Source organism: Sinohyriopsis cumingii, chromosome 14 (assembly GCF_028554795.1).
Source record: "Sinohyriopsis cumingii isolate HCF-2022 chromosome 14, ASM2855479v2, whole genome shotgun sequence".
NCBI lineage: Eukaryota > Metazoa > Mollusca > Bivalvia > Unionida > Unionidae > Sinohyriopsis > Sinohyriopsis cumingii.
In genome coordinates, this window is record NC_142974.1 from 73,255,912 (window position 1) to 73,279,174 (window position 23,263).

At 34.1% G+C, this 23,263-nt stretch overlaps 2 protein-coding genes across 2 annotated transcripts; both read right to left on the bottom strand.

Moving 5' to 3' along the window:
- Positions 1 to 2,757: 2,757 nt before the first annotated feature.
- On the bottom strand, positions 2,758 to 3,603 carry LOC149784142 (E3 ubiquitin-protein ligase TRIM45-like). Its single transcript, XM_089932949.1, has one exon. The coding sequence runs from the start codon at positions 3,601 to 3,603 to the stop codon at positions 2,758 to 2,760; it is 846 nt and encodes a 281-aa protein (XP_089789075.1).
- A 9,133-nt stretch (positions 3,604 to 12,736) lies between these two features.
- Positions 12,737 to 22,671, bottom strand: LOC149784143 (protein N-lysine methyltransferase METTL21D-like). The gene is made up of 2 exons (XM_089932236.1): positions 22,427 to 22,671; positions 12,737 to 12,872 (listed from the first exon to the last, which is right to left on the bottom strand). Exons 1-2 carry the CDS (start codon positions 22,663 to 22,665, stop codon positions 12,866 to 12,868), a joined length of 246 nt encoding a protein of 81 aa, XP_089788362.1. The 5' UTR covers positions 22,666 to 22,671; the 3' UTR covers positions 12,737 to 12,865.
- Positions 22,672 to 23,263: the final 592 nt, after the last annotated feature.

The window sequence follows — 23,263 nt, forward strand, 5'->3', positions numbered from 1 at the left end:
GCTATCTTGACCAACTTATTTGTCTGAGAACCACCTACCCAATAAATGCTCTTTTTCTCTTGCAAATTCACATATGACATAGTTCTTAAACTTTTGTCGATAAGTCTCAGGTACCAGTTCATAACCCTTCAAGATGAATTCCTTAGACAGATCATAATCGGCACGTTGTTGTACAGATAGATAAGCGTAGTTGCCCAATACTCTCTTGGCCATTTCAAATTTTCAGCAATTTTTTCAAAATGAGGAAAATATTTATCTGCTCTTTTTCTTTTGAAGAGGCTATTAACCTAATATTCTTAGTAACATCAAAACTTGAATGTGTGTGTAAAGTGGAATTCTTTTCTCTTGGAAGTTCTAATTCTTTTACCCTAATTTAAAATTGATTTTCTTCCTTTCCTCTTTCTCACTGCATCTGTATTTCCCTCTCGTCTTTTTCGTTCTTGCATTTGCATTTGCATAAGACTGTCTTCTGGTTCTTTCTATCTGTTTCTTCCTTTTGCAACTACAATACTCTTTCTGTAATTGCATTTGTTTATTTATCTCCTCTTTCTCTAATTGCATTGTTTCTTCTTTATATAATTGCATATGTCTCTCTCTCTCTCTGTCTCCTCTTTCCCCAACTGCATATGTCTTTCTCTCTCTGTCTCCTCTTTCCCCAAATGCATTTTGTTCTTCTAATTTTTCTTTCTGAAGATCAAGATATCTCAGTTCTAATTACATCTTGTATTTTAATTTCAATTCCATAACTTGTAAGTTAATGTCAGATGGAGACTTACCAAATCTATAGCACTTTTATAATTTTTTTTATTTTTTCCACCACTTTTTGCGATTGTTTTGTTCATACAGTGTCTTTTTCTGAATATATCATATATATTTAATCTTTTTTCACCTCCCATTCACTTACTTCTGTAACGTACCCGTCATTCCATTTATTTTTTCTCATGTTTTTTCTTTTACTGAATCAGACTTTAAAAGTACATGAAAACTTAATATAGTCCAATTTCATTTTAATAAATGTTCGAAACTTTCAAATTTTCTTAAAGTATTTCCTTCTGATCTTGTTCCTGTTTTCGTTTTGCTAAAGATTGATCTTGTACTGTGAGAGCATATATTTCCATCCATATTATTATTATGATTAATATTATTATTATTATTATTATTACGGCAATTATTGTTCTTCTAAGTTTAACTTTACCTTTTCAATATGCACTTTGTCTTTTAACAACGAATCATTTAATTTCCAGAATCCTTGTCCTTAATACGTCTACATACGATACAAAACTATAATTAACAATCTTTTAACTGTGAAAAAATATCTGGAATTTTCCCATATTCATCCCCTCTTCATAGGAGCCACCAATCTACTGAACAGTACTCGAAAATAAAAACAAACATCAGCAAAGTAATAATTTATACAAGGAATTCCAGTTTAAGGAACTTAGAGGAAACACGTTCAACAACTAGATTTGGCATATTTTCTCTCTATTGTCTCCCATTGCTAAATAGCTCTATTCTACTCTACGAAACTCTATATACTTGATAATTTTTTTTTATCAACAATTGTATTATAGTTTTTGCGAAAATCCCCGTTTGTTTGTATCACCCTACCGATTTAGAAAACCCAAATCTTTAATGTGATAAAATGCACACGACTAAGTAATTTCATTCACTGATTTGTAATTTCTAACCTGCCTGTGACCAGGGTGGCGCAAACACTGGCATTTTCTGCGCGTTTCATGCTTAACGGAGTTTCCATACTAACACTGCACCATACTGACGACAATATGAGCAAGTCAATTTTCCTCAGACAACATATTGACGTAGCACATTATATTCTGTAACTGCCGGATAATGCCGTAAATTACCGTGAGGTTGAGAGTTATATCCTTTTGCACACATGTACGTAGAAGTTATACATCTTGTTAAATCCACATGACAGGCAAATTTGTAGCTGTTAGTTTATTTTTTTTCCTCTTCTTTCCTTTGCCTGATTCGACATTGTAAATATCTGAAGCTGACGACGCTGTATTTACTTTTTGTGTACATACATGCGTAGTCGTGCAAATACTATTTGGCTGAAAATGGACCTGTCCAGGAACTGGAAATTACCGACGAGCTGGGTCGTCTTGTATGCTGAAAACTTGTTTCGTATGTAACGCGCACAGGATAACGGTGTTAGTGTCCCCTTGGTCATATTCAGGTTTGAAATTATAAATCAATGAATGAACTGACTAAGTGCTGTACATTTGTTTTTAAAAGTCTATTTTATGCATTTCGTTTTTTAAATCGGTAGAGAGGAATAAAAAATCGGGGATGTATATTAAGACTATATAATCCGTATATACATTCTGCATGTTTTTATGTTTAGACCAACACTACATCCGAAAGTTGTTACCTGTGCTCCCCAACCGTTTTCTTTTTTCTTCTACAGGTCATTGTCCGAAAAGTAAAATAATACTGCTGTATTAAAACGATTTAGTAAATACTTTTAAAATACATAACAGTGACGATTATTCTGGGAATATACACATTCTTTAACACAAATTACTACTTCATCAAATGCAGTTTTCTTTCTTTATTTCGGGCTATTTGTATACTTCTCATCAAACAGCATATATAGTCTCACGGAACGAGGTCGATATTCAATTGAGTGTTGCAAAAAAACCGCAATGCACGTTTAATAATATTAAAAGCAACATTCAGTTAGAGACATAAGTAACATCTGTAGCTGTCTCTGGTTCAAAGTTTAGTATATAGCTATGTACTTACTGAATGAAGTGCACTTCTTTTCTTTCGAACATATCCGAGTAGAAAAGCCATGATTCCCCGAGGTTCAACTTCTGCTGGACTAAAGACAGTTTCCAACTTTTCATCAGTTGTTGAAATATCCAGTTCTTTCTCGTGATGTTTTAATGCTGGTCCGTTCTTTAGTATCTCAATGATTGTACCTTGGTCGACAAGCTTTTGTAAATCTGTCTTTGCCGAGACGCAACGCTTTGATTCCCTTTGGATAAGGGCTAAATTACGCTCGTTCCTTCCTCTATGTTCCATGTAAACATTTGTTATCTCACTCTTCTTTCGAAGCACCTCAGCTTCTAAGGCTTGTAATAAAATTGAATGTTGTTTTTCAATGGCCGCTATTTCTCGGCTTTCTGCATCATTTATCATTTTATTACGTTTCTCAAGCTCAATTTCCCGCAAGCTTAGATACTGCAATGTTTCGTCACACTTACGTAATTCATCTTCTAAACTTCTTTTTAATTCGGCTGCCGCGTCGGCAACAGTTTTTGATGTATGGTTGTCGTGATTGACAACTTTACAAACGAAACACATCAAAACGTTACACTTTTGGCAAACTAGCTTGATCTCTTCCCCAGGATGAGCATCGCAAAATGTGCGTTGTCGAATCTTGCCTTTCGTTTCGGGATCCAGTGTTCCTAAATCCTTTATTTTGTGATGCTTTGTAGCTTTCGATCTCTCGTGGGCAAGACAACATGATTGACACATATTCTCCTCGCAATCCAGACATCTACCGTAAGCCAAATTTTTCGAATTCGGATCACACAAATCACAGGGAACCTTTGTATCCAGGTACTTCTCCATGACAATCACACCCCAACTGACTCGATAATTGTTTTACGGTATAGGCAGTAAATATGATAAGAACAAAACTCATCAGGATAAAAATATTTGCTTTTCTTAAAGATATGGCACCAATATGGGTTCCTAAGACTGGAGAGATAGATATTGCATTCTTCGTCACTTTGCTTGCACGGTGCAAAGTACTTTCGTTTCGTTGGACCAATCAGAAATGAGTTTGCAATCGATAAGGGCATGACTACGCTTGCAAGCCATAGGGACCGATTATTTAACTGTGCAGGGGATGGATTGTTGGCGGCTGAGATTTTCTTTCCAACCCGATCTTTTGAAAAAATTTTCACAAAACAGTCTTTTGTAAACAACTATGATAGACACAATGATCACATTAGTGCAGAAATAATGATGTCAATCAAAATAGGTAACGGATTGTTTACTGTTAGAAAAAAGTAGGCATCCTCCCGAAATATTGAATGGTTGGTCACAGTTCTAATTTAGGAGTGAAATCAATCAATTCATCATGGCTTGCCAGGGTGCTAATAAGTTAATCCGGGTTAACGTATCGGATATTTGGCTAGCGAAGATGAACACGATTACGGGGATTAATTTATTATGATCACTTTAATTATGTGTAAAAATCGTGGTGGTTATACTAGTGAGGAGCAACACATTTACTAGATCTAATAAGGAAGTCGTTGCAAAGAAATAATTAATCATTACATTAAGAAAAACACACCTATTTTATTTGCTACTTTTTTTCTCAGCAAATTATAATCCAAGAAAATGACTGCTGCTTCAGAAAATGTGAATTTTAGAGATGTTAAAGGTATTGGTCAAAAAGAGGATTAAGATTGATGGGTAAAATTAATTTACATAGAGCTCTGCATAAACCCCTAATAATTACTTAGTAAATAGCATATATGCAGTAAAAACAGGACAGCAAGGGAGGCAATATTCGAACATGAAACTACTGATTTCATTCACTCCATTGTTCGGGAGGATGCCTACTTTTTTCTTACAGTCAACAATTTAACATATTTAACTTTGCCTTATTTGTCAAGTTCCCCTGTTATGTTAGTAAAAAGTAATTGTTCAAAAGAAAAAGATTTTTGAAGTTAGAAATAGCATGTTAGCAATGTCACCATATCCCTACAATTATCTCCATTTAAAAAGCCACAACTGTCCAGTTCTTATTGTTATATAGATCTGAAATAAGCTTCTCCTTCTAAGTTCCATTTTAATATATTAACATTTACAGTGTTCTGGTTTACTAATAACAATTAGGATTAAGTTTAACAACTAAATCTTCCATGGGATAGGTCAGTTTTGATTTGTTTTACTGGCACATGATCTGATGGACTATTCCAGGTGTCCAGTTCATTTTGAATAATGTTTTTATGATCCTCTTTAAACAGTTTGAATGTACAAACACTAGTACTAATATTTTGATGTCAAGAGAATAACTGATTTCTGTCTGCCATACCTGTACTAATTCCATTCTTTCTTTAAAAAAATTCAGTCAATGCTTGCTGTTATTGCAATGAAGTTATGTCTGGCTCTAATAACTGCTCTGTGTTAATGTCTGTGTGACTTTATTAATCTTCTCTCCATATTTTCTAAATCAATGTACTCTTAATATGAAGAGCTAAACAACATGACCCATATTCAAGGTCTGTCTTACCTGAGATTTATACAGATTTAAAAGACTGTTTCATGAATATAAGCTTAGGTTTGTATTGATTGTCCACATGATCCTGTTTGCCTTTTTCATAGATGTTTGTGTCTGTAACACAAATTTCAACTTCCTATCAAGTATTACTTCAAAGATTTCCTTTTCTATTCTTCGTCACATTGTTCTTATTTCTCAAATAATATCTATATGTGGTGTTGCTGTTCCCATGTGCAAAAGCATCTGTTAATTTACATTTGTCCCTTTTGAATTTCAACTGTCAGTACCCTGACTGTAATACTAGGATATCTAGTCTTGTTTGTTGTGTGTTGTTGTTCCTGGTCATTCACCCAAGAATAGATCTTCCTATCAACATCAGATAATTTCACTGCATTGTCTACACCATCTGGTAGATCACTGATATAAAGTGTTGGAACAAGCAGAGTCCCTTGTGGAATTCCACTTGTTGGAGTAATTTCTATCTTGATTGCGTTGGGTTTTTTAGGTTATGATGTTTATATGGGGAAATATGAAAGATTTCTTTTCCTGATTGATACCAGGCTGTTTTTATTTATGGTCTTGTAAAAACAAGTGTCAAAGGGCTTTGATCATGATAAAACAAGTTGATACACATATATATTCAATGCAAACCTTTGATGGTAGCTAATAATTTTATCATCCATCAAATCACAATTATTTTTTTTATTAAACGCCAATTAAATACACTTTAGCTACAAAACACATTTGACCAAATCTTTATTAGTTTGTAATAATGCTTGATAACCTTGGAACTTCTGTATCAGGTGTATGAGGTTGAAAAATAAACTTTCTCTCCTTGAATCTCTTCCTCCCATTACTACTGATCTCATTATAATATATATATATATATATATATATATATATATATATATATATATATATATATATATATATATATATATATATATTCATTTATTTATTTACATTTGAAAGATAATTTATTTGTTCATGATAACATTGCAATAATGTCTGTATGATACTATATTATATTTTGCTTCTGTCTGATTTCTTTTTTATGTTTTGTGTTATGATTTGTGTATTAGTGTTGGTTATAGATATATATGTACATAATACTTAATACAAGTGAATAATCCAGATAAGTCTTGCTTAACAGTGGTTTTGTTTCAGTTAATTCCAGAGTAATAAAAAACCATATCCAAATAATAGAACCGTGTGCATTACTACAAACTTGGTTCCCAGTTGTCACGTGTACTACACAGTTCCTACAGTGTTCAACTAATGGGTGGGGTGGGGGGGAAAAGAAACATATCAGAAGCTTAAGGCACAGCAAAGCAAATATATTATTTATTGCTAAAGCAATTAGAGTTTGAATTCCACCTACTGCTCTGTCACTATCCTACAACAAAGTTTCCCTATCATGTAGTATCCCTGCATACCAGAATTCATCAAATCTACTTTGTAACAAAAAAGGTCCTTCTAAACACATTTTTTATTAACTTATCTCAAAACTTAATAATTTCAGATATTGTTCTTTTATAATTGTTATTTAGTTTTCTTCCATCAACAGTTCTTTGAAATTTGTTTACATGTATATATATGCACAAGTATGTATGTATGTATGTATGTATGCATGCATGCATGCATGCGACATTTCGGAAACCCATGTGTCATAGTGGGGAACTCCTCTCCACTTTTGCTCCACAAAAATAATACTCTGTAACGAAGCAATAAACACATACAGATCACAACCATGTCATGGCTGGCATCTCCACCATGGAGAGGTTGGTCGAACTAACTCACCAACTGAACTGATCAATTCACAACCGATGAAGGAAGACCAAGACATCATGAATGATTTATAATCTGATACCATTTCAACAATTTATTATCTTATTTCAATCATATATATGGACAAATAAAAAGCAGTTTCAAAAGTCAAAACATATTCAGAATCATGAAAACTTTCATGGCCGAAATGTATATTTGGCTTGGTGTGAAAGGTAAGGAAACCAACTGCTGAAATTTTGCAGTCAGAAAATATTTATACTGTTACAGAAGCATGTACAAAAATGCTTCTAGCGATAAGTGCATTAGTGAGATGGATTCCATATTTTAAATGAGAGAGAGAATTGAGAGAGAAAGAGGGGGAGAGAGATCAAAAGAATGATTTTTTTGTCTACAAACTTGGTTTCCAATTGTCTCATGTACTACAATCAACTGCTGAAACATTGCAGTCAGTAAATGAAAGAGAGCGAGAGAGAAATGAGTTGTCATCTGCAATGAATATGAGGAGGACAAGGGATCGATTCCTCATGTCCATCTCTCTCTCTCTCTCTCTCTCTTTGATGGCTACGTGTGCAAGTAAAGTTCTCTGTACATAAACATGTGGACGCCTTTTATAGCACTTTTGCTCTCCTCTCTCCTGATCAAGTGATGAATGATAAATTTTGATTTTTCTAACATGATGTAATGACTTACACAAATAAAATACCTTTCAATATCAGTAATAGCATTTTCTTTATTGTTTCCTTTAACCACAAAGCAATAAAGTTAAATTTACAGTAAGTGCTTTAATCCCTGTTATGCAGAGAACAATACAATAATGAAACTCTCTGTGCAGATTTTTTTTATATATATCGTTTATCAGATTTTGTCTGTTGCAGTTGATTAGAAGCTTGGCCTTTACATTTAACTTGAGCTGGTTTACTGATTTCTAATGCATTCTGTGGATTCCTCTGTATAAGATGAAATGCTAAAGAAACTGCTTGTGGGTCTATTTTGAGTACAGTTCGTACTATAATTACTATTGTTTCTCAGTACTATGTTATCGTATATACAGATGCATTCATTTCCTTATTTCTGTTGCAGTTCATGAAATATACTCTGTTAATGGTCCTATGAAAGTCATTATTTAATAACTGCACTCCCTGTAATGAAAAGAATGCTAATGAACGAAAAACATCTAAAAACTTTACAAAAGAACTGTATTCATACCTGAAGAGAAATAATATCACAAAAGTTCTGATAGTTACCCCACACAAGAGGTCTCATTAACATAATGTACAATACACATGGAGACATCCACACAGAATACCACACATCTGTTGGAAATAAAATTCTCTGAACATCTAAAATTTGACCACTTTCCTCATTATTCATTTCAACTATATTCTGAGGTCAAACTAATTAGGAATAATTACCCAATATGCAGTTGTAAATTTTCAGACCAACATTTGAACTTTTAAGTATAACATGCCCAGTGGGATTGTTCCATGTGTTAGAAGCTAAGTTATAACAGTATTTACAATGATCACAGCCATGATTTTTGCAGAACAACTGTTGAAGCTAAGTCTTTGTTTGGAGAAAACATTTATGTTTCTGTGAGGGTAAATGCTTGAAAATAGTTTGTCTACTTCTGATTTGTAGTATAAAAAGGACACTATGCCATTCATTGTTTACTTGAAACAAATTTATCTTGTGAGGAATGAAAAAAAAAAAAATACCCCAGTCAGGAAGAACGATATATTTCCACATATTAAATGACCAGTCCTTTACAGTATATATACAGTCAGAACTCAAAATGTTCATAGCTGTCTGCATGTATATTCACCTAGCAACTGGGTCATTACTGTTTAAGGACTACAAACATGGTTTGCATTTAGGTTTAAATTTTGTGTTGTCTGTTTTGTTGTTTTTTAAACAGAAGTGTTGTCATCTTGAATTTAATTGTCCATACCTCAGAGAAATACTTTTCATATTTAAAAAGTTGGGTATATTTACACTGTTTAAGCAAAATTCAACAAGGTCATGTCAAGTCAGTGCATAAGCTTGTTCATATTTCCTTGAATAAAGTAAAAGCATAAACTTATTGCAGAAGGTGTGGATCAGCCTTAAAGTTTTCTACATGAAAAAAGAACAGTAGTACAGTTTTTGAGGCATTGCAACTATTTTATTATTATTGTTGGCATTATATCTATTATCTTCATTACAACTAGGAAATGTTTATAATCAACTAATCATGTTGTTGATAAGTCAGTGCCTCTCTAAAGAGCATCTGAGCAGGGTCATAAACCATAAATCATACCCACTCCATGGCAGTCATCGATGACGAAGAAAGCACAGTGTACAGAGCACATTTCCACAAGCCACCTTGGCAACTCCATCAGGGCCAGTATCTCCACTCCCTCTCTACCCTACCATGATGTGGGGCTCCAAAAGTTTGCATGAGCTATACATTATGTATAAATGTTTCTGTGTATGTATGTATGTATGTATGTGTGTATGTATGTATGATTGTATGCATGTTCAGAAAAATCATGTGAGCAGTATGTATGTATGTATGTGTGTGCATCAGTGTTTCCCTTTACGCACACTTGTGCATCAGGGATACACACTGGAGAAAATTGACGCACACATTTTGTTGCTGTGCATTTCTTTGACAAAGGATTTGCATAATGCGATGAGGGTTTATTTAATATCCAATGCTTTGGATGAGGGATGGCACCAAGTGTACTTCGAGCATAGGTAAAGTCTGGTTCCCTGTTTCATATGCTCCTGCATTGTATTCTGCAATGGAGCATATGAAACAGGAAACCAGACTAGCATAAGCAATGTTATGACAGAGTAGCTTCCCCATATCTTGCGAGCTCTCATGCAATTTCCATCGAGCTCAGCAAGATGTCGTCCAGATATTTAACCTGAATGCTTGTTGCACTAAAATGTGATCTCAAGATTAAGACGGCATGCACTAAGAATCATTAGCCAAGAAAGTTAAAGAAGCAGAACACAAAAGAGTAACTGTGGATCTAACTTTAATGAAAAATGGTGAAAATAATTCCCTTAACTGGAATACAGCCCATCTAATGGGATTACCACTGTGACTTCTGATTGCATGACTGCGAAGACTGCAAAAGTGAATAATCTTTTCGTGACAGGGATTAAGAATTTTAAAAAATCTGCCTTTGTTTGTGGAGAACACATTATCACCCAAGATATTCACAACAAAGAAATCAGTAACTTGAAGAGACAAATGCATTATTTGGATTACAAAATCAGGGTATCATTGCAGATCTTGTTGGTTTTTAACTTTGCTGCAATAAAGTGTAGCTTAATAAAGAGAGGATAAATCATTAGCCTCTTTGACTTTTGGATAAATGTGTTTTTGGACGAAGTACAATGAAACCGATGACAGTACAAATTTTATGACAGGCAATAAATTAATTGCCATTTATTTATTTGTCTGTAATATGTTAGTCTATAATACAAAGGAGACTGTTATAAGTACGACCTTAAACTTAAAAAAACATTGAACGAATAAATAGACAATGCATTTGTGTGTTAATTGTGTGTGTTGGTTTATTTGTATTTTGAGAGAGAGAGAGTATATTCTGCAAGTTGCAATATCCTATTTCGAGTTGAAATAATTTGTCAGTACATTTTTGACCCCCACATCTGACACCAAGGTTATATTTTACCCTCAATTGTACACCCCTGAGGGATACACTGGTGTGTATGTATGTATGTATCTATGCACACAATGTATGTATGTATGTATGTATGTATGTATGTATGTATGTACACATATATGTATGTATGTATGCATGTTGTTGTTGTTGTTCTAGGGTTTAACACAATTTTTCAGCACAAGATAGGCTATACATGTGGCTAGTATAACAAGTGGAGGAAGAACCCTGGAAAACCCAGGTAAGAACCACTGACCCATGAGAAGCTACTGGCAGGCTTTCCCAGGTACCCACACTAGCTGAGCCTTGGACACGAACCCACGCAGACAGAGGTGAGATGGCAGTGATCCGGAACGGTGAGCGCTTTAGACCACGTGGCCACTTGGGGCCCCCATGTATGCATGTATGTGTGAATGTATGTATGTATGTACACATGTATGTATGTATGTATGTATGTATGTATGTATGTATGAACACATGTATGCAGTGTCTCAAACATGCATATGTGTCTGCCTACATCTCATCCTTCTTGATGCCTTTCTTTCTTAACACTCATGTTTCTACATTCTAGGAAGACAATCAATAATTTCTATATTACATGAAACATATTTGTGGAATGAATTTGAACCTTTCAGCTGGGAAGAAAATAACATTATATACTTTTAGAAGTAGTTGTTGTCTTAATGCAGTGAATTAAAAGCATAAGTGCTTTGTATTATCATGCTGTGTCTTTTGTAACAAATAAAGGAGATGGAATAAAAGAAAACTTAACAGGCATTCTAATCCTATGTGCTTAAGAGTTAATGGCTGGCCCTGATCATGTGTCAGGTCCACTCATTTCAACTGAACACTATAAAAAACATTACTGTTTATAATAAAGCTTAATAAAACAAATTTATTAATGTTATCAAAGATAGCAAGACAACCAAGTGAAATGAGTACTTGGTGAAATAAAAAACTTTTTTTCACAGATATGGTTAACTGTGGAGAAGTGTATTTCAGAGTTCGTAGTTGACCTGAAATTCCTGAATTGGCATTTTGAGACATCCTCAACAATGAGAAAAAGTTGCACTATTCTCAGCAATGAAAGCATGGAGTCAACAGTTTGTTACTAGGTAACAGAACAGTAAAAATTTGAGTTTCGATGTTGACATTGTTTCAACCATTGTTGACCATTGTTTCAATAAATGTCTCTAGTCTTTGTAAAAAGGAATATTATTTTGGTGGTGAAGTCTGGTTCCTTGCTTCATATATGAGGCTTAGCAAAGGAGGGAACAATACCAGCCAACAATAACAAAAAGCAAAGATATAATACAGTGTTTTGCATACACATATGGTTGCTGCAGCCAGTTGGAATAATATTAACAAGCTTTAAAATTAAAGTAATTTATATGCGCATTATTGACAATTATTCTCAAAGTGATTATAAAATGAACATTCAGCCATTAAATGCCCAGTCATCCCCCATCCCTGCAGTTTTCTCAATGTCCAACAGGCACCACTAAATTTTTTAAATAAGTTGCAAATGATTTCCCAAGATCTCCTATACTTTTCAGACTTTATTGTTTTTTTTCAAGGGACTGTTACTGTGCTTAGTAAAAACTGTAGAGGCTCTTTTCTTCATTATCTCATAAGAAAGAAATGTCACGACTACATAAGTTTTGTGCTGAATCTATCCGATGGTACTGCGATACACCTAGGGAGAATGTGATGTCATATGAATGACATTTTAATGTAATGATAACATCATTTTGAGCTGCACAATAATTGATGATTTTAGAATAAAGGATATCATTAAACAGATTGTTGGTAAAGAGTGGATGCAGTTCATAATCTATTGCCTTGTGACGTTATAAAATATCTATTTGGGATCGACGAATGTTTAGTCCATGGCCTATTTTTGGTATTTCTTTCATAAAATATTATCTGTACCTTGAAAGAGTTTGTGTCAGAACATTCTGAACTTCTACCTTAATATTAAATTGAGTTAATACAGAAAAGAAAAACATCACAAAAGATATGTTTATTTATCTATCCGAATTATATTTCTTTCTAAACTTCATTATATGTATAACCTCACTTCTGTAATGAGTGTCTTGCCTATCATGTGGTATTTCTTCAACATCAAATTTCTGCCTCACCAGCTGAAAGAAAAAAAAACGACGTATTACAATATATATTATATAAATACAATGTTTCTATTTCAATGTTTCTCCTTCATTTTCAATTATTGATCACACTGCTGCTTATTTGAAAAACAATTGTCTCATTCAGTGTAATCTAATTTAAAATCAAAACCTAATGGACATAATATCAAGATACAAATTTTAAGAAAATAACATCTTGGTTGTTAATCAATGTAAAAAATAATGATTCAAGTATATAAATTTATTATTTATTAAAAACAAACCTGAAGTCAGTTTCCTAGCTACCTGAATGCAATCTTGCATATTAATACAAATCAGTTAAACAAATGATCCATCAAATTTTCAAAACTTCCAAGTTTTAGAAAATGCCATACAAACTGTAAGCGCTCAAGCTATGCCATTAATAATCTTGAACGTATCTGCTGACAGGACAGTAGTTATTATTATCAGCAGCAGTAATGGTAGTAGCATTTCCCTTTACCCACACACGTATATCAAGACCCCAAAGTTTTAATTTTGACCCCCAGGTCTGACATCAAGGTTTGAATTTTACCCAATCTGACTTACGCTTTTGACACCAAGGGTAATTTTGATCTCAGTGTTGCACAACTAGAGACCTATTGGAAATTCTGTGTAGTGCTTATCAAAATAAATGGTCCTTCACACTGGATTATAATTTTGTCTTTGGAATATGCCCTGTTTACACTTATTTCTAGCTTCACCACAAACATATAAAGTATGTTTGTCTTTGTGCAACCTTTTCCACCAAATGCCAATAAACTGTTCTCTGATGTTCATGAGTGGGCTTGCCCTAAAAATCCAAATTAATTTCAAAACAAGTAACACAGTCAGCCAAAACTTGGCATGTTCTGCCATCAATGATCTTGCCTACTCCCATCTCTGCAGCAGCATGGTTTCTTAAGCTAAGAATGAGGTTCCCAAATCTTCTGTGACAATATATTTGGTATCAGGGTAAAAAGATTCAGAAAATAGGTGTACTTGGGTCAAGAACCCTGTTCTCATGCAAGGACACCATTTGTGTATTTACTTACAGCTAAGCAGCTTTTTATATAATTATTATTGTTGATTTTCTGCTCCATATTGATACCAGAATGCCATATAGTCTTAAAAGATAATTAAAGCTCCAGCTGTGACACTGATATTGTAATATATAAAACACTGAATGATGATCCATCTGAGACACTGATATCATTGTAATACGCAAAACACAGAATGATGATCCATCTGAGACACTGACATTGTAATAAGCAAAACACGTAATGATGATCCATCTGAGACACTGACATTGTAATAAGCAAAACACATAATGATGATCCATCTGAGACACTGACATTGTAATATGTAAAACACGTAATTATAATCCATCTGTGACACTGACGTTGTAATATGTAATACACAAAATGATGATCCATCTGAGACACTGACATTGTAATGTGTAAAACACAGAATGATGATCCAGCTGAGACACTAACAATGTAATATGTAATACAGAGAATGATGATCCATCTGAAACACTGACATTGTAATATGTAATACAAAGAATGATGATCCAGCTGAGATACTGAGACTGTAATATATAAACACTGAATGATGAGCCAGCTAAGACACTAACAATGTACAGTCCTACCCACTTATATCGACATCACTTATGTCCACAAGCCGCCTATTTCGACAAAAAAGCAAAGTCCCGGTCCCTTGGTCTACTATTACTACCAAAATTGTCATGCTTATGTCGTTGTCGAGATAAAAAATAAATGTACATGTCGACAGATGCCCTTGGATCCAGCTTGAACAATACTCTTCATTAAGCTACACTTTATTGCAGCAAAGTTAAAAACCAATAAGCTGCCAGTTCTGACCCATACTTTGTTCAAGAATTACTTGATCTTGCTGATAGGCTTCAATTTTCCTGCCTAATCATTCATGACGGCAAGCGGCTATCTCCGACCTGTACTTTATTTATTTAGTTGATCTTGCCGCCAGGCTTTAATTGTCGTGGTAAAAAAAAAATAGCCTTTTGTTTGATCCTATAAAGTTGCCTCTTGTGGCGACTTAAATAAAAGCAATGAAATCTGATCGATTCTTGCATTTTCCAAAGTGATCGGTGATTAAAACAAGTTTATTGTGCTGTGACAGTTTCCTTTTTAACTTTATTTAGCATGTGTCAATGTATACAATATTATACCTTCATTAATCATATCAGCCGCATATCTCTTGTTCACTTATATGTACTTTTCACAATGACTTCTGTAACTAAATACATGTACTGTTTAAACCAACTTGTTGACATGTTTTCATTTCCCTGTGAATAGCCCCATCCCCTTGGTAGCCTCAATAACATGGGAACAGACACACCAAAATCTAAGACAAAAATGCAAGTACATGTACTTAAAGCATGTAAATAACAACTATGCAAGCGTGTGCTGATACCGACATTGAATATCGTAGTGAATGTTTTTCATATCAGGATGTGACCAATGCAATATTTTATTGTGGATTTTATTACATAAAGATAACCAAAATGTATTTTGTCAATATTCAAGCATATTTCACACTGGTTTTGTCTTCATGTACTCAAAATTTCCATTGTTTGCTTTCTTAAAGTGTAAATGCTACTCACTAATGTCAGGTCACCCTGTACTGATGAATCTAACTTATTTTTTTTCAGATCTGACACCCCCAACATTTATCTCGACATCCGCCTATGTCGACAATATTTCCTCAGGCCCGAGGATTTCGACAAAAACGGGTAGGACTGTAATATGTAAAATACTTAATGATGATCCAGCTGAGACACTGACATTGTAATATGTACAACACTTAATGGTGATCCAGCTGAGATAATGACATTGTAATATGTACAACACTTAATGGTGATCCAGCTGAGACACTGACATTGTAATATGTACAACACTTAATGGTGATCCAGCTGAGATAATGAGGCCTAAGTATCTGAAAATGTAACACAAAAAGATCACCTGGCAAGGAGCCAGTTAAAATGTCTATCAAATTCTAGTGTTAAATTAAGCCAACATTAATCAGTAGATGGATTTCAATGGATCTAATGGAAAAAGGAGAAGCATAGAAATTCAAAATTGTGTTAAATGATGAGATTCAATGTTTTGTGGGATGATCTCTGAGGACTAATAAACACTGCGGCCAAATGAATGTAACCTCCCATGCAAAATTTTCTAATTCTTTATAGCATGTATCAATAAAGTGTTGGTACATTATTTTTATAACAACATGCTTTGTATAGTATTCAAATACATTTGTTTTCATCTGCCATCCATTTATTCAATAATTGCCACAAGCAAGAATTATTTTGTAACAGTTATATATTAATTAAAAATCTGTTTATCTAACAGTCACATTTATCAATGTTGTTTGTGGCATGGGGTCGATTGTTAGACTGTTACTGTAATATGTTATAAATAAATACAGGAACAATTTCATTATGTAATATTTTTATATATTTAATAATGTTAAGTTACCTGAAAAAAATTCCTCTACAATTCTGGCTTGTTTCCTGAAGACCTCTCCTCATAGATACAGTAGACTATTGTCGTATCAGCTGATCAACTGTATTTACCAAGGGCTCAAGAGACTAAAAATATTTACAATAGCAAACTGTAGTTATAGATGTATAACATTTTCAAATTACCATGTATAAAACCTATTCTAAGAAATCATTTCAAGACATTATTGGCATAAAAAATAAAGGTTGTTGAAAGTCCAATAAGAAATACAATGATGCTGTCAAGACCAAACCATATGATTGTTTGACAGAAGCGGCAAGTAAATGAAGGCCATGTTAGTGTCATACTGGCTTTATTACTACCAAAATATTTGGCCCGACAACAGAGGATGTCAGGTTTTACAGGGTCAGACTGGGTAAGTTTCAATATATATATATATATATATATATATATATATATATATATGCATGCATGCATATATACACCTACCATAACAGGGATATCAACTTAACAGGGATTGAGATAAGCAGGGAAAACTTAGCATAACAAAGTAGGCTTCTTTGGGGACTGGACCAAACTGCTAGACATACACGGGTTATCAAGATAACCAAGGTCAAGATAACTGGGTTTGACTGTAGTATAGGATGAAGGTAAATGTAGAACATTCTAAGATTGATGTGATATTTTTTCATACTGTTACATATATGTATACTATGAAAAAATTAACAATGCAAATGGATGTGCTAGGATATACCCACTGGCAACACTGAGTTTTCCACATGCATGTTTATGTGGTTATTTCCAATTTTGTGAATTCATACAGGCAGAAGACAAAACTAAAATATTTACACTTTAAACAATGCAGCCTAACACCATGTTCATAAACCCACTGGGTTTTCTAAATCTTGTTTTGACATACATAAGTCAGAGTTCATATTTACAAAAAAATATATACACATTTTTTAGTTATGCATATTTTTATTTATTTTATTTTGACAAGAAGATGAATTTATATTATATAATAAACCCCTAATAATTCAACAATCATTTACAATAAAATTTGAAACTCAACACTGTAACATACATACTAGCATATAAGTCAACCTTTCCTTGCTGAAAACTTGATATAAAGCAAATTGTCCAATTTTGTTACCATGGGTGCTTGCTAGCAATTATACTTGCTTCCATTCTCGAGCAAGTTTGTATCAATTGTGCGTTTGCTGTGTAAATACTGTATCTGATGCAATACAAAATTTGATTCCAGTTGTATTTTTCTTTTTTTCATAACTTGCATTTTGTTAATTCTATACTGAAGTTTCTCAAGTTTAGTGCACTACACCATATATACTCTTAGCTTGTAAAGGCAGCACTCATTTTCAAGCTGACAAGTCTTTTGATCCAGCTGCAAGTTTAGTATCTGTGCTTGTTAAGTACCAGATAGATTTCTACATTTTCCAGTAACTGTTTGACCTTAATCTCTTTAAACTTGTAAAAGCAGCACTATCTTTATTTTCCCATATGACAACCCATTGATCGAGCCACACGTATGACACTTCCCCAGTGCCAAGCTACATAGAGTGGTTATATGAACTCCCTCCAAAACTGACATGTGTTCAGTTGATTCCTTTAACAGATTTCACACACTGTTATGTTCAAAGTGTTACGGAACCCAAGCTCAGTCTCTGCATAAGCATCTGTATATGACAATGAAGCCAAGGAAAATGAGTCAGATGATATATACAATGACTGAACCATGATGATTATGGATTACTGTAGATGATGATAAGGATTTCAGAACTTTATCAGATAGAGGATGAATAGAGGATATTGTACCAGATGACATTAGATATTGACATTTATAAGACGCATGTATTATGAGTTACAAAAACTGTAGACTTGACTTACACTGTATTTGTAAGATGTGTAAAATTAACAATATTATGGGATATTGTTAATCGAATCATTCTGAGCTATTGTTTAGACAGTATGTTACCTAAAATTGGATTCAAAGATCTCATGTAACTGGATTTAAAATATCAAACATTACAGCTTTGAATGGATTTAATCAGGTCAAATTGCAAGCTGTCAATTTATTTGTGACTGTTCCACTCTCAATAATATAATTATATTTTATGTTGGTTTTGTCATCATCTGTCCATTCAACTGGGCATTGTTATTTTTCCAAAGTGCAACTCTGACTCATTGATATGAAGTAACCCCTACAGGATGACCTCATATGCACAATACACTCTGACTTATAGGAGGGTCATGGAGAAATATGCTTTTTGTAGCTCTAAAAGGGGGGAGGCAACTTATGAGCAAGTATATATGGTAGACTAATAATTATTCTGCAAGCTAAGCACCAGCCTATGAGCAGTGGAATGTTAAATATAGTACCATATTTAAAACAATGAAGGTAATTATGTATTGATGATAAGTACCTCAAGAAGCATATATTTCAGAGTTTAATGTTGTTTTTTCAGAATATACTGTGGTATAAAATGTCAGTTGCTGAATCACACAGCAAGGGCATTATGTAAGCTGTGTGGGTCAGCAATGGACAGTTTATATCATGATAAACTCTGAAAAAGACAACATTAAACTCTTATAATTGCAATACTTTATGATTGCATTTATTCTTTTATTTATATTTTGTTTTTTAAAGACATTTCCTATCAATTTTAGAGCCCTATTTAAGTGTATGAATTCTTGCTGAGTGCATCTGCTATGAAGCTATTTATAGAACAGGATTCTACATCTGCAATAGCTACATCAGCATCCAACAAATTCTACCAATGGTAGGCATCTAAGGTTTTGAATATTTCATAACACAGTCGGGGGCCCCGAGTGGCCGAGTGGTCTAAAGTGCTCTCCGTTACAGATCACTGCCGTCTCACCTCTGTCTGCATGGGTTCGAGTCTAGGATTTGGCTAATGTGGGTATATGAGAAAGCTTGCCAGTAGCTTCTCGTGGGTCGGTGGTTCTTCCTGGAGTTTTCCCGGGTTCTTCCTCCACCATTAATATTGGCCGCCATGTATAGCCTATCGTGTGCTGAAAAATTGCGTTAAACCCCATAACAACAACAACAGCATAACATACTATTAGTCTGAACTTTTTATCTAAATTGTGCTACGAGTCTAGGCTCTTACACAAACTAACAGAAAAGAGTGAAGACAACAAGCTTTGTAAACTTTAACAAATAATTTATTTCCCTAGAATACCAATTGAAAAATTAGAAAAAATAACTTACAGTTTTATGAATCAAATCCAAAAAATCATCCAAGAATTAAAAAACAGAAATCCTAGTAATAAAATGTCCTGAATGAAACTGAGTTTGAATCCCGACGAAATCTGAAATGGAAGATGATGACATCTGTTGTTACCTGCGAAGGCTTTTATGTCAATAGTCTCTTGTTGAATCACAGAAAATGATATTCCACTACTGAATTTCATATAAATTTCAGTAAATGTCTTTGTCCAAATATTTTGTAGAAGCAGTGATATATTTCCAGATACAAGAATCACCTGAAATTCAATAAAATAAAATTTCAACTCAAACTGGTCATAACATAACACAACTTAACATGTCAATTGTTTGAAGTCCAAATGATTAACTTCTATCAAAAACAACAGTTATACACTAATTAAGACACAAAACAGATTCCCAGATGTGGGTCAATCTTCTAGAAAAATTTGAAGCTTGTAAAAACAGACACATGCTTGATGTCACATTGTCCAGGTATGGCCTTGATTCCACTTAATGAATCTTACTCTGAGAAAGAATTAAGAAAACTAAATAAAAAAAGTTGTTTACCAAAACTATCACTGGTTCTGAATCAAAGTCAGAAACTAGATACAGTGTTTCTATTATTAGGTATTTATCAATAAAAAGAAATAACAGTCAGGTCAAACTGAACTGAACTGATTTTCTGGACAATGTCAAATCCAGTAAATAAAGTTACATTACAATAACATGTAATGGAATTAAAAAATTTAAAAATAACAAACACTTAAATTAAATACACATAACAACTGGCAAATCTGATTTCCAATCACGCTTTCCTAACTTCTCCATCATACCCATCACCCCTATTATATGTATATGTGTGTCACAACCACAAGCTCTGCCAACCAAGGGATGGATTTAAATTATAAAACTTTTAAGTACATCTTCACACGAAACCCAGTCCAAAATATGAAGTGATGTAGGAGTACAGCATTAATTATATATTACAGATATGTGTGCGCAAGCAACATCACTCACATATGTCTGGCTTGATAGTAAAAAATAATCCAAACATTTTCCCTTCTTCTAAAAACAGAGTTTGGGAATAAAAATATGCTAATGCATTAGAATTAAAATTCCAGACCAGTTTAACATAGTACATGTGGTTTTCATTTCAATACCAGAGAAGTCTGTTACATTCTTCCGACAATTGTGTAAACTACTAAGAGACTGTTTTAAAAGTAATGACATCTACATATATTAGTCTCTACCTATTTATCTATCTCTTCCTATCAATATCTATCTACAACCATGAACAGAAAGGTGTAACAAGAGAGAGAGAGAGTGAGAGTGAAGTGGTGGTGTGAGGTTCAAAGACTCAAAGATGCCTAATATATATTTGCATACATACAGTTAATACATTTCCAACACAATAAAGCTTACTTCTTCATAATAAATGCAGTCTGCCAAAAGAACAATATCACAGTCTTCATCTATTTTTTGTAATCTTACCTATGGAAGGGCAACATCAGTAACCTTGGAAACAAACAGGTGCTTGTTTGTGTCAATAGTAAGCTGAATCAGGATATAAAGTCTGGAAGGTCTGTCATTGTAACATATGCCCTTCAGAAAAAAATAAAAATAAAAGATATGAAAATAACATAGCAGATCAATAGTAGCTTTTATTGATTAGAAGATCTGCATTTCTGAGTTGAAACCCAGTTTCTCATCTTGTTCACACATGAAAGTTTATAACAATATGGTTGCCTAGCTGACAATGGCCAATGCTTTATTACAGGAGTAAAACCCGTCTTACTGGACACTTCCATATAAAAGGCACCTTCTCATAAAGAGCACCTGCTTATAATGGACAGCATTTAAAAACATATTCATTTCCTTTACATATCATATATTCTTGCACAGAAGTTTGATCCAACAGCAAGCAGACCCCAATCTACCCTCTAATGTGCTGACATAGCCATTTCTATGTCGGTTACACTGGTTATCCCTAGCAAACACCAAAGAACCTAATCTGCTGGCATATGATGTGACAGCATGTCCGGGTCTGTTTTGTTTGTACAACTGATTAGTCCAAGCATTTTACCATAAACCCAGATCTTCTGGCATATGTGATACTATATATGGGTCCATATTGTTTATTCTATTGATTCATCCTAGCTTATACCATAGACCCAGATCTGCCTTCATATTATATGACATGTATGGGTCTGTGTTGTTTGTTCTACTGATCAGTCCTAACAAGTAGCATTCATCCATATTCATCCACATCAACTGGCATATAATGTGAAAGCAATATCTAGGTCATTGCAATTTGTCATTGTACATGACTTGTGTTGTGATGTGATTTGGATTTTTAACGTAGCTTTAACAATTTTTCAGTCATATCGCTACGATGTCTGCAATGTGGCAGTTTACAGTGATGTCTAGCACTGAAATGCGTCCATTTCCTAGTATTATATTTTCATTCCACCAAGATAAAGACAGCACAGTAAGTATATTAATTACACATAAATTAGTGGAAGAGTCTCGACATAGGCTGTCAAGTGTCTGAGATGTTCCTGAAACTTTGATTACTCATTCCAATGTCAACGTCATTGGAACACGATATACAAGGCCGTTATTTGGATAGTAAGACATAGCACTAAAACAAAAACAACATGTGCTATGTCTTAAATTGTAGGACTAGTGGTGTGGCTGGAAAATTTGTACCTCAAGAAAGTTCAATTATGTAGTCAGAAATACTACATCAGGTTAGAAAGAATAATTATTTTTAAAAAAACATCAATTAGGAAAATACATTTCACCCGTAACTTCCTGCCATCAAACCAACAGCTCCGGTACCCGATCCTAGCTCTATTACTCTCAATCCTTTCAACAATTTGCCACCGTCAAAATCGTCCGTTTCTAAATATTTGGACAGCACTAAAGCCGCATCCCAAACAACACAGCCTACATCTCCGATTTTTGATTGGTTTATCTTGATTATAACACCGTCATTTCTTTCAAGTTCTCGCACAAAAACGTTGTCGACCGGCGCCGCCATTTTCGATTACTCAACGACCGAGTATGCGCAGAATATCAAATTTCGTTCCAGACTTTATCAAACGTCGGATTATATACGGAAAACCGGAACCTAGAAAAGTGGAAGGCAGCAATAGCATTAGCTATAATACGACGACCAATTACACCAACATACATGACGTTGATGATGAAGAATAAAATAGTAATATTAACAATAACAACAACTTAGGGATCACATCATCATCATCATCATAATCATCATCATTGGTGGTGGTGTGATGATGGTGCTGTTTTAAGTCAAAACTGACACAACAATTCTCTCTCTCTCTCTCTCTCTCTCTCTCTCTCTCTCTCTCTCTCTCTCTCAATGACTCATGTTACAAGTCGACCAAAGCGAGAAGGTAGCATGTCGATAGACTACAACTATAAATTAAAAAAAGTCTTAGCCAGTTGGATGCTTCAAAATCTCACCCCGACCCCCATATTAAAATGTATTGCACGTGTCAGTCTGTGGAGTCTACTTTAATGCCTGCTCAGTGTATTTATATGGGGTTTGTATGACGTAAATATTCATTATGTTGTGTCTCCTTGTCAAAGATAGCTTCTATCCTTGCCCTGCA